The 13,674-nt window shown below is 37.2% G+C and overlaps 1 protein-coding gene across 4 annotated transcripts in view; it reads left to right on the top strand.

Moving 5' to 3' along the window:
- Window positions 1–7,901: 7,901 nt before the first annotated feature.
- The window catches only part of tp63 (tumor protein p63), a 36,425-nt gene continuing 30,652 nt past the window's right edge, over window positions 7,902–13,674 (top strand). For 3 of the 4 annotated variants that reach the window (XM_059341632.1, XM_059341633.1, XM_059341635.1), the window contains exons 1-3: window positions 8,585–9,545; window positions 9,686–9,820; window positions 10,421–10,553. In XM_059341632.1, coding sequence (XP_059197615.1) covers window positions 9,424–9,545; window positions 9,686–9,820; window positions 10,421–10,553 — 390 coding nt within the window. In that variant the 5' untranslated portion in view covers window positions 8,585–9,423. Of the gene's footprint in view, window positions 8,121–8,584; window positions 9,546–9,685; window positions 9,821–10,420; window positions 10,554–13,674 lie in introns of those variants that run through there. The other variant, XM_059341634.1, reaches the window with a different exon arrangement.

The following is a 13,674-nucleotide window of genomic DNA, read 5'->3' on the forward strand; positions in this document are numbered from 1 at the left end:
TGAATACATACGTTTCTGTAACAATGTAACTTATTTAAATAAATAAAAAATGATAGCCTTATCTTTTTAATTTTTTAAAACAGCCTTTTCTTTTATTTGCCAATTCCACCATAGCAAATTACAACAAATAATCACTTATGTAGTGTTTAACAAACAAAACTGCTTCCAGCTAAACAGTTCAGTTCTCCTTAATGTATTACTCAATTCTGGCTCAATGCCTTTTTGTTGCTGCAGGCAAGATTGATTTTCCCAACGTGACAACAGCCTGATATCAGGTGTAAAAGTCACTGTGACAAAAGACACAAAAAAACATAGTTGAATCACACCGTGGGAAAGAATCTATAATTGTCTGGGAGTCTGGATATTACCGCAATAAGTGAATCGGTGGGAAAGAAATACAGGTTTTACTAGTCATGGTGAAGCTCATGCTAGTTTACCGCTCATTAGCTTTGGACACCGTTATGGAAGTGCAGGACTGGTTATATGAGGTTAAAAATATTCCATGCTCTGGGAACTGAATTTATTCTTTATATACCTCTCATGAAAGTTTATAAAATGTTACTTTGTTATTTTTTTTTTGAGCAGTGGATTCATGTTCTTGATCCTTCCACTTAAGTGGCTCCTTGTACTCCCCCAACACATTGTAGTTAAAATAGTAATTTCCCTATAGGGATGTTATGAACAATGCCAAGTTGCTGGGCAGTTTTGTGCATAGGCTGTAAATTATCGCCTCTCAGACATTGCACCGGACACTGGTAGTTTTGACTCATCTGGATTTCCCCTGCATTAGTCACCAACTGGAATATACACACAGACGCACACAAGTATGCCCACATAACCCCCACACTGTGTGAGAGTGATTGGCCGCAGTGTGGTGTATGTGACTGACACTGATAATACATCTCTCCGTAGTGAAGCAAACGCCGGGGCTACTTCATCAGCTGCTCCACCAACTGCTCTTTGGCATCCCGTATGTAAACTCTAGACATTAATAAGGCTGTGTGAATGGGGCCTCATAATGCCTTCAGGACAATGAACACACCTAAATGAATTAAGCAGATATTACGTTTTACAGTCACACAGGCTGGTTGCCATCTATGGTTTGACTGCAGATATTGTAGATTAAAGCGAGCTTAGCGCTCACAAATCAGAGCCTTAGTAGAATAATAACCACGTTAGACATATGTGCACTCCTACTGATGACAGTATCAGAGCTGTCACTGACGTAGCTGCCAACTCATAAACACACACATACATGTCAAATGAAGTAATAGGCGTTTGGTGACTGGTTCCCAACGCCTGAGTCTTAGAGTAATTAATGATGTAAGGGTTTCAGATGTCGCTGTAAACATCAGATTTAATGACATCTTGAGGTCAGTTTGTCCTTGTTATGTTGAGAGGTGGACACGGTCAAAGCTACAGCATGTGTAAAAAAGGTTTATTGGAGGGATTTTGTTGTATAAATAACACAATAATCACCCGGACCTTTTACAAGTGAGTTTTTACTGTACTTGTGAGTATATGAGCAGAGACTGAAGTTTACTTTTCAACCGGGAAACTTTATTAAAGAGAGCAAGCTGATTAACAACAACTGCCATGACCTTGGGGAGTAACTGCTCAGAGCGGCAGACAGACACAGTGCAGTGACAGTTGTTGTGACTCAGTGTACATAGTAACAGCAATAGTTTCAGATCCATATCATTTGATATCCAGTTTTTTAAATATTTTATCCATCTATGTATCAACCTTTTCTGCTAGAAATTTTGATAAATAGTGATCATCTTTTCACATCTCTAGATATAGCACTTAAGTCCAAATCCTGTGAACTATTCTACATTATGAAACCTTGTTTTTGTAAATGGTAAATGGATCTGCACTTATATAGCACTTTTCTAGTTGCTTTGCAACCACTCAAATCGCTTTACACTACAGACTGCGCTCATTCACCCATTCACACACACATTCATACTGGTGGCAGAGGCTACCCTAAACGGTGCCACCTGCCACCATTGGGTCGTCATTCATACACCGATGAACGCAGCATCGGGAGCAATTTGGGGTTCAGTATCTTGCTCAAGGATACTTCAACATGTAGGCTGCCACGGTCAGGGATCGAACCACCAACCCTCCGATCTTGGGCAACCCGCTCTACCAACTGAGCCACAGTTTGTCTTGTTTTGATCTTGGGTATTTCGTCATGAAAATTGGCGTTAAAAAAAAGTTTCATGTCCCCCTGAATGAATTAACTGAATTGAATTATGGTCACTTTGGTGATTCCCTAGCACTTTTAGCATCTCACGTCATCATCAGGTCAACATTCGTCCAGTACTTTGGTATATGACTAAAACCATTGACATTTCCATCAGCCTCAGCTACTGTACTATGGGATAAGTGCTAATGACCTGAAGTTAGCATGCAAACTAAGATAGTTTGTTGTGCTAGCGCAACATATGTTAGCTATCTTATGCTAATTTATGTTGCTAGCTTAACATATGAGTGCAGTAATGTGCAGCTCACTGCTCCTTGCATGGTGTTTTCACTTGTGTGTGGGGAAAAAAAGGATGGGTTAAATGCAGAGGTTGAATTTCCACATTGTGGGATTAATAAAGTTAATCTTTAATCTTTAATGTTAGCACTGACGTTGTGATGTGTTAGCATGCTGAGGTTAGAAAACCCTAAACCCTTTTATACAGAGGCACTGGAATGACTATATTGACTCTTATTTTGTAGTTTTTTTAATTGGGTCTTATTTAAATGATCTATAGTGCATGGTCTAAAGTGCATGGCGTAGTGCATTTATGGTCACATCTCCACTTTAGCTAGGTAAATGGCAGATAATATGGGTGAAAAGTAAGGCCAAGATGAGTTGTACAAATTGGAGAAACATAGCCTACACTCTGCCCCCACCATCAACAGCTCCATTTGATTGAATACGAACAAATTCACCAATAACCAATTTAACTGATGCACCCTTTAAAAAGCAGGAAAATACTGCGCCATTGACTTTAGACCAGGTTTTTGTTGGTCAAAGGTGGAAATGCTTTCTGCTGCTTCAAGACAGCAATGTGCCAGCAATGCACCTGACCACACCTCATTTTAAGACCAACACACCCATGGGTGTGCAGATGGGCGCAAATGTCGGACCGTGTCAGTCTGAAACAACAGCTGCACTGTGTACCGCTTTGCATCTGGTGTAAGAAAGGGCTCATTCTTGTTTGAATAGTAATATATCTCCAAAAGAAAATTAATTCACAAGGCTTGAGTATAATAGACAATTAAGATCCCCAGATTCCATTTGTGGTGAAACAAACTGAAGAATAATGTATGTCTTATGAAGTTAAAATATCATGGAAGTCTGTGTATGTTTTTGGCTTGTTTATTGGGAAATTGGCTGAGTGTGACAATTTTAATATGAAGTCATGTTTGATTGAAATGCTTGAGCTTGGTAAAGTATATATAAACTAAAACAACAGCTGTGTGACCGCAGTGTCACGTCACCAGGTTGGCCCACAGAGTACATGTCTGTTGTATCAGTGTCAATAGGTGCACGGCAGGCAGTCAGAGCAGAGAGAGAGACTGTATGTCTTTATTAAAAGTACAAGAGAGCAGCTTAGAGGTTTGTGTTCCCTGGATACACCACATCTATTTATTATCATTCCCCCCGCTGTGACCCTTCCTTTTATTTTAGCCTGCTGATTCATCTGCAGATCATCTTTGAAAACCACACAAGACCTCTAGGTTTACAGTGTCATACTGCTTGGGTGAGAGGGACAGTCTGATATTGAATTGGAGGTATGTGCTCGGATGTGGCGCGATACGTGTGTGTGCTTAAATAAGACTTTATGTAGGCTACTGTAAAAGATTTTCAGACCGCAATATTTTTGTCTAGTGTCTCTCTATCTCCGCTCAAGCTTGAAGAGGATATAGGAGGATAATTTTCTTCTTGTTTTCTGTTTGTGGCCATCTTTTCTTCTTCCAACATCTGATTGGACATGTGAGATATTGGCTGTAGAGTGTGTTTCACGTCCTTAAAATAAAACAATCTAGGTGATTTTTGTTATTTTACTGACTGAATCTTTTGCTGAATCGGCACAGAATCAACAATCTCTGCCATTCAGAGTGTGTTTATGCCAAAATCCAGCTCTAAGCCACCTGGGCCTTAGTGAGAGTGACGCAACAGACGTGCCATCAAGCCACAAAACCACTGGGGAATCTGGGTGGAAATATCTCAAGTGGCTAGATAGCGAAGTGGAGTATCTATCTGTGTTTATTGGGTGGGGAGGTGCAGGGTCAAATGTAGTTGCTTGATATCTATATCCTAGCAACTGAGAGTGAGTGATATCTTATACAACTGTAGCAGGGGATTGGTCAGAGAGCTGACACAAGCCCCTCCTATTTGTAGGCTAGCCTAAGAAAAAATACCTAAATTCAAATTCATCTCTCAAATGTTCTCCACTCTGCACTGTACCCTCCGGCACTTTAATCCAGGCCTTTATTTATTTATTTGTATGTATCTTCTTTTTTTTCATTAATTGTATTTATTCTTGTAGCTCATGCACAGCCGTTGATACACGTGCCTTTATGACAAGCTGATCATTTTTGAAGATTTCAGCAAAGTGAAGTTTGGCATGACAACATGAATTCACCTTATACAGCTGTGCAGTATTACCCAGAGTTTCCCTTTCATCGGTAAGTACATACATGTGACTTACATCAGTAGTTTTCCTTCATATTATGATGTATCTGAAGCCATGTGACTTGACATATTTTAATGGAGCCTACTCAGCTTAATCATATGCATGGACATGAGTTTCAAGTATGTTAAATAGGTTAATTAACCTTAAAATGACGTTCTGAACAAGCAAATTCAGTATCAATACTTGCCTTATTGAAACTTGCTGACTGTGTTTGACCTGGGTTGTCAGACTGATACAGTCTGGAGGACCAAAGCGACCGGAGAACAGTTGTGTCTGCCTGGATCCTCAGCTGCCGCTCTGTCCCGATATATTTATAAGTGTGGCATACTTATAGCAACAATGCATGTGTAAAGGGCCATCAGACGGATTACATGACATCCTGGTTGCTTGGTCTTCGTCTGATCGTTTCGGTCTTTGACTTTTGGCCTTTTCAATGCGAACCCATGTTGTAATTCAAAAGATGTCAGGTGTTTTGCAGATGTTTCAATCCAGAATGACAGATGATTGAATTACACCATTTTATCAGTTGCAGCACAATATTTAATCTTGTATATATTGGCCCATAAATGTCTCTATAGGTCAATTCTAAAGTCATACAACATATAAATTGAAGGATAAAATAAAAATCCAAATGCATTTATTAAGGCATCTAAGAAACAAATTAAATTATGAAACAGCAGGGAAAAAAAGAAAACCCAATAATTATATGTGGTAATAATTAAATGAATATGATATACATACTTGTAAATCTATCTATCTATCTATCTATCTATCTATCTATCTATCTATCTATCTATCTATCTATCTATCTATCTATCTATCTATATACAGTCATGGAAAAAAATATTAGATGACTCTTGTTTTCCTCATTGCATTTGTTCATTTAATGACTGGTACAACTAAAGGTACATCTGTTTGGACAAATACAATGATAACAACAAAAATAGCTCAAAGAGTTTAATTTGAGAGCTGATATCTAGCCATTTTCCATGGTTTTCTTGATAATGATTTTGGTTATTATCAAGAAAACCATGGGAAATGGCTAGATATCAGCTCTTAAATTAAATTAAACTCTTATGAGCTATTTTTGTTGTTGTTATTATATTTGTCCAAACACATGAACCTTTGGTTGTAGCAGGCATCAAAATGAACAATAAACTGAAGAAAACAAAGGTGGACTAATAAATAATTTCCATGACTGTATATGACATGACTCTATATCTATCTACAGTACAGTACTAATTTGCTCTTCACATAATTAATACACATTTAAATAAAATAAAATAAATAAAAAAACAAACCATGATTCAATATTTTGTTCTGATATTTATAAGTATATCTTCCATTTGCACTAATAAGTAATCTTACTGTGTCTTCATAAAATAATAATCCGTATTACATATATTATTTTCATGCATCACATCCTTGTATTTGGATTTGTGTGCAGAAATATGTTCTGTGTGCTCTTTGGTACTTTTAAACACATTGTCACAGTGTCCTTGTAGCTGTGTTGGCTTTAAGATCTTTTTAGCAAAGAATGTTTTAGCATTCATTCTCTATGTTGTTGCTTTGTATATTTTATTTAGCTTCGTTTTGTGGTATCTCTTTTTCTCCTTATTTTCTCTATTTATCTAATTTTATCCTCCTCTCTTGTTTTCTGTGCATTCCAAACCTTAGAGGAATTTGTGCCTGTCCTTTTCCCCCAGAGGATTTGACTTTAGACTGTTTCACTTGTATAAAAGTAAGGGGGATAAGAGGAGGAGAAACTCTGGGGCTTTCTATTGTTTTGCAGTCATGTCCCTCTTCCAGCCGGGGCTGACAGATGAGGGGGAGAAGGTCTTAGGCCTTTGAACAAGTGATTAATAAAGACACTGGAGAAGGGCCCCGATCGGCTGGGCTGTTTGTTTTGATTGCATTTTCATCGGTCGGTGTGCCCAACCTGCCAAGAGACAATGGCCGTCCCTGTTTAGTGCTGACCTCTGCCCCAGTCTCGTCTGGAGGCGCTGCACCGTCTTTAAGTGGATGCTGAACAGCCTTTGCCTCAGGCTAACTGAAAAACTCTCTGAGTAACCAGACACCCAAAAGCAGACAAACAGCCAGAATAGGGACAATCCCATCTATCTGTCTTTTAAAATAAAACTGCTATAAAAAAAATCTTAATTTTTTCCTAATTAATTTTTTTAACTGAACCAAAATTTGGTATCCATGTGTGCAATACAGAACTTATTTTATTATCTATTATTATGCCATTTTTAACTCAAGATTTTCCACTTTTACCATGGCCCTTTTTCCTTGTTGTTTAAAGGCCATGCTGTTTAAAAGTGCATGACATCAGTAGGTGTAAGCTACAGTTTTAATACTGTGATAATATTGACTTGTATTTGGCACAGCTACGTGTTAAACCTGATGCACAGCTTTCGTGATTATATTTTGGATTCTAACTGGTCAACAGACAAAGCTGTGAAGCAAAGCTCACCAGTCTTTAAGACAAGTTAATAGGTGACAGTTGAACGAGCTCTGCCAAATGGCCTGTTTTCAAGTAAAATTAAAGCCAAAATCAAAGGAAGCTTAACTGAGGCAGAGGTCAGTTGAAGCACCACACCTAAATCCTCCCTTCATCATGAACAGAGGTGACACCACACCTGCTCCACCTGCAGTCTGCTGAGTTGTTTTGTTTTTTCCTCCATTCACCAAGTTTTGTTGTTTTTTTTTACTCTCAGTGACTGATTTAATTTATAGACTGCAGTCTATTATTCATCACCATCTTAATAAATAATACTTTAACAAATAAAATAATATATATATATATTTATACAGGCCTTCATTTGATTCCAAAGACAAGCTGCTGAGGGATCTAAATGAAAAAAAAATATTAATAATAATAATAATAATAATAATAATAATAACAATAATGATAATAATATATAATTATTTTCCACTATATATTTATAAGTGTGGAATACTTAAAGCAACAATGCATGTGTAAAGGGCCATCAGACGGATTACATGACATCCTGGTTGCTTGGTCTTCGTCTGATCCTTTCTGTCTTTGACTTTTGGCCTTTTCAATGCGAACCCATGTTGTAATTCAAAAGATGTCAGGTGTTTTGCAGATGTTTCAATCCAAAAATCAATCAATCTATCTATCTACAGTCATGGAAAAAAATATTAGACTACCCCTGTTTTTTCCTCATTGCATTTGTTCATTTTAATGCCTGGTACAACTAAAGGTACATTGGTTTGGACAAATACAATATTATTTTCCATCATGTCTGTGTTTTCCGAATCACTAGTGCTGAAACATTTTTTTCCTTTTTTCTGTATCTGCTGCGCTCTTCCTGGAGACGACAGTTGGCATGATATTATGAACAAGGGCCGTAAAGCCAACGGAACTAAATTAGCCTGGTTAAGATAACACTGAAGGTAATAAAAATATTTCCTCGAATATTTCTGACCAGCAGGGACGCCTAATTGTGCTGGAGATACTAAGTAAAGGCAGATATTTGTCCGAAACAATAGCTTGGTTAGCTGAAGGGAACTGAGTTATAATTACCTACAGTTTTGCTAATTAGCATCACAATGAAAAGAGGCTAACTCCTGCTAAATAGGCTAAAGTCAACAAGCTAGCAATAACGTTAGCTGAATACAGTTTACCTTTGCTCAGTAATTCAGTCCGGTGACAACGTAAAAGCAGCATAGGTTTATTTATTCGTCATAATAGTCACAAAACGGCTTAATGTTAACTGTTTCTTATTTGTATTTTCTTAACTAACGTTACCTTGCTCGTTTTCGTCATTGCTAATAACTCATAGCTCAATTAATGCTAGCCAACATATCCAATCCAATTATTAGCCAGCTGGCTACATTTACAGAAATATTAATTAATGTGCTTGTTTCTTTTAATTAATAAAATTATTTCAGTTTTATTCGTATCTCCTATCTTAACTTTGCTAACTCTGATGTACAGAAGTTGTTTTAAATACATACATTGTGGTGTTTATTTCCCCTACTCATTTGTCTTTTCAGGTGGATTTACCCTGTCAAAAATTTTGCTGTGTATGTTTTAATCCTTTAAATAAACACACATACGTATATTCGCTAATGTGCTTGATACATTTAATTGACAAAGTACAAAGTATGTAAAACAGTGTATTATAATTACCAGTAGTTGTACATCATTGCTGCTACTCTTAGCCAGTCAAAGCCTCTACTCAGTGTTGATATAGGAAACTCTAATAAATGTAATAACATATTTTGATTTGCTCCAAACTGAATGATCTGTATGCTTAATATCCAATATCTCCTTTTTGGGGGGCATTGCAAACTCAATTTAACTTCATTCTACACTCCCTGTGTACCTCCTGCATAAGTTGAATTATTTGCTTCATTAGATATGCCTGTGTTTGTAAGTCAGGTATTAATATCATTCATCACACAGTGTTGGGGAATTCCAAAACCCAAAATAGTGCCAGCTTCAGATTATGGCCCCCTCCATCGCTCCCCCCCAAGCCCGTCCAGCTGTACACATACCAGAAGTTGCAGCAGTGCTATCATATAGACTGTGGGGGGAATTCCGCCTGTCTCAGACTGCAGCGTGCGCCACTTCAGCAGGAACAATGGCAGGCTGAGCTCTGAAGCAGGTGTAATGTTTCAGGGGAGCAGGTCAAAGTGCCTCTGTCTGAATGGTGCATAATCACCATTATGTGTAGTACAAATATTCAGTATTATGCAGGCTGACTTCTTCACAATGGAAGTGCTCTTCATGAATGGCTGCCAGCAGGACTCCTCCTCCTCCTCCTTTCCTCCACTGGCTGGGTGGCCAAATCTCAGACCTGCACGTCAACATTTGTGTGTTTGCTGACATTGCTACTTTTAAAACTGCCTATTAAAATAGTTGTGCATTTAAAAAAAATGCCAATAGTAGAGTAAATATTCGTTATGTGTATAAAATAAAACGAGTGATCGTGTTTGATTCTGTCTCCTTGCAGACTCAGGGACCCTTCGACTCGTTTGTCCTGGAGAGAGGGCTCATTTCTCACCACAATGTCCCAGAATCAGTCTTCACAGGCAACTGATTTATTCAGCCAAGATGTATTCAACCAACTGTTTGATATGCTGGACCAGTGAGTGAATACTACAAAAAATAAACATTGTGCTGGAAATGCAAAAACATACATATCAGACTTAAAAATGCAGTATGTATTTTTCTGGTGCTAGGAGTCGATAATTCAATACAATAACAAAAATAAATTCTGTCGGGTTTTTTTCTGGTAGTGATTTTTCAGTATTCATTATTCAGGAGGTTTTTTACCAGGATCCAAATTATCGGCAGATTTATCCTCCACGGTTCTTGTCATTACAACTGGCAAAAACACAGAATAAAGCAGTTTCTCCTTAAAAATCAGTATTTCTTTGATAACTGATGACAAAAATCCTTCATTCAATAAAATACTGAAAGATCAAATAATGTTGATGCATGCGCAAAGGAGATAGAATGCCATTCACAGGCAACAGACACAGATCTTGTTAAATGACATGATTCTTCTGCGTTTGAACATTGTTGGAAACATTTGTGAGATGTAAGTAAACAAATCAGCAAAACATATAACATAGCTCTAGTTGTTATTTACATTTCAATGTGGAAAAGTTACATATATACTTTTAAGTGACAGAAAAAATGTGGCTCAGATGTTTTCCAATATTATCCATCTCTTGTGTTTCAGATCTGCCATTCATTCAGTCCAGCCCATTGAGCTGAACTTTAAAGACAGTCCTGACAATGAGGGGTCTCCAGGAAATACCATTCAGATCAGTATGGACTGCATAACCATGCATGAGCCGGATGAGATGCTTGCTGTAAGTATGTAGGTTTGCTGTTCAATCAAAACACCACTTGTACTTTTTTAAAATCATTGTTCACTAGCCATTTCTGCTGCGTTAGACCCCGCACAACCCACAATAAGGAATATGTCAAAAGTTTTTTTCAAGGGGCTTAAAAAATGGAGACCGTTTCTGGTTCCCATCTCCTCCAAAGAGAATGTCAAAATCAAATCAAAATTACTTTATTTATCCCTGAGGGGAAATTCAGTTAGTCTGTTAGCTGTAGGAGTAAAGGATCTTTAAATCTCTCCGTCCTGCAACGGAGAGATTTAAAAGCCGTCCACTGCTGTTATTTTGGTCCATAAAGGTTTTGTGTAGCGAATGTGTCTTTGAGCAGGACACTGAACTGCTCCTGATGAGCAGGTTGGCATTTTGCATGGCAACGTCTGCCATCAGCATGAATGGATGTGAGAATGGGTGAAAGTTGGCATAAATTGTAAAGTGCTTTGAGTGTTGGTAGACTATAAAAGCGCTGTAGAAATGCAGTCAATTTACCATTCAGATCAACATGTAATGTTCTATAAAAACAGTAAACACTTAATTCACCTAAAACTATAAAAATGTTCTATGTTAAGTGAGCAGTCCCTGTTTTGTCAGAGGAATAATTAGACTTAAGTAATGACCTTTCTTGCACTTGCAATACCAATTTCCAACAAAACAGTACTCGTCACAAAAATCATATATGCTATAATTTTGTTTTTTCCCCAAAAAATATTTTCAGTTTCTTTTTTCTAATCTGTCAGTTTCATGGCTTGTGAGTTCAAGCAACAAACTTTCTCAACCACTTAATTCTAAAACACACATGTGAGGCATACAGGATCCTAGCAGCAGTAGTAATAATGAAACCATAATGATAACCAAAATCATTATCAAGAAAACCATGGAAAATGGCCAGATATCAGCGCTTAAATTAAACTCTTTTGAGCTATTTTTTTGTTATTATTATATTTGTCCAAACAAATGCAACTTTAGTTGTACCAGGCATTAAAATGAACAAGAAATTGAAGAAAACAAGGGTGGTCTAATATTTTTTTCAATGACTGCAATGTCCTTATTAGCAATTTTCCAAAACAATGCACAAGATAAGTAAATGACAATGAAACATTAAATTTAAAGGAAAATTAATAATACTAAAAGGCTGAAGGCAGCTTACACTTATTATACCTACCCTTTTTTTTTTTTTTTTTTACAAATGGTCAGTTCTTATTGGCAAGACTTTCACACCAAGGGTTAGGCTGTACAAAACAAAAACAAAAGTTCCAAATGGTTCATACACAATAATAATCATAGCTCAGTTTTATATTTTTTAAACACCTTATTTTCAAATCCTTTTTTAAGTTTGCAAAGTCAACATCTTCTTAATTCCTTGTTGCAACCATGTTACAGGTTAAGTCCTTTAAAAGGTATGACTCTAATCTTAATATTTGTCCTTAACGTTTTCTTTTCAACATATCTATTCCTCTAAATTCATACTGGCTCTCTCTAATTTCGAACAACCCCTGAGAACAGTACAGAAGCAAACCATTTCTTGCTTTGTATATTATTAGTGCAGTTTTAAGATTGTTTTTGGTCACACGGTAGCACATTGGTTAATTTTAGCATGGTCTCTGTATAAATAGTAGCTTTAAACCTTAACATGATTTGAGTTTGTTATCTTGTGCCTTTGGCTGATCTATAATTATACCATCTGAGATTACTTTCATTCTGAATTCATGGAACTTCCAGTGGTACAACACAAAATGTACTTTCAGTTTTCATATTAACATTGGAATTTACCCAGGACAACTGTGAAAATGTGGTGCAGAGTTGTTGAACAGGCAGTGAATCGGGCTGGTTTATCTGTCTTTGTCTGAGATGTTGTCTGTATGCTGATGATTTTATCTCATTCAGCCTGAGTTGTGCTTGACCTGGGTGGCCCCCCTGAGACAGGTAGCTCTCACAGTCTGTTGATGGTAGAATGTGCATTTAGACAGTCACATGCCTGATGATGTGCTTTAGGTCGTTGCATTTGAGTTCCCTGTGTTTTTATTTATATTTATATTTTTTTATTTGAGCTGAAGCAGGGATTGCTCGTTGTGACAACACATTCACTTTATGGTGCAGTCAACTAAAGCCCTGTGGGAAAAAAACCCTTTTGTATTAGATGTTAAGCTTATGTTGTGTTATGTAGGACTGCACCAGATGTATTCTTGTTGTTGTTGTTGTTGTTGTTGTTGTTGTTTTTACATTTGAAGCTTCTGTTGAGGTTTTGAAATTAAGTCGTCATATTTTTTTATGTCTTCACCCTAGAAAAATATAATCCTCTAACAAAATCCTCAATATGAACAAATTGATTCATTGAATTAAATTAGTTTTACTTTTTATTAAATCAACTTCCTTTATTGAGTGAATATAATTTATGGTGCTGCAGCAAACAGTTTTTTGAACACATTGAAAAACATTTTTTTCAAAGGGTAAATGAAAATAAATATGGATTGAAGCAGAATATTTCATTGGATAAAGCCATGTTGTGAATTTCCAAAATTATTACATCTATCTTTGGACTTTTGGACGTGAGTTATGTTTGGATCACATGAGTCGGAAACAATCCTAAGCAGCCACCACTGGAATCTAATTCTACAAATAGTATAATACTATACTAATACTATTAGTGCAGTCTAATCTTTATCTGCAACTGTGCAGAAATACCAGGTATAAGCAGTATTAATAGACGTGCAGAAAAGTTGCGCGATTTAGAATTTGAATGTTATGAATGAAGCTTCAAACTATTTGGTACAGCCCTAGTGTTATGTTAAGTTGTGTTGAGCTGCTGCACTGCATGAACTCCCTTGTGTTTGACCTGTAGCGAGGGACTTATCTTTGCCAGTTCTGCTACTGAGAGATGATGTGCATGTGCCCCTCCCAGTGTAGGAATGCTGTTGTCCAGCCAGGGTGGAAAAAAATAGCAAATAAAAAATTTTGTTCAAGGAGCTGAGTAATGTTACCCTGCACATCCCCCAAGGGGGCCTGTGCTCTCTTGAACTGGTGATTAATGGCCCCACCCCCACCATCCCACTTTCCTCTGCACCAGAGAGGGGCGTGGAGCAGTGATTGGCAC

This window comes from Centropristis striata, chromosome 9 (genome assembly GCF_030273125.1).
Source record: "Centropristis striata isolate RG_2023a ecotype Rhode Island chromosome 9, C.striata_1.0, whole genome shotgun sequence".
In the NCBI taxonomy this organism is placed as follows: Eukaryota; Metazoa; Chordata; class Actinopteri; order Perciformes; family Serranidae; genus Centropristis; species Centropristis striata.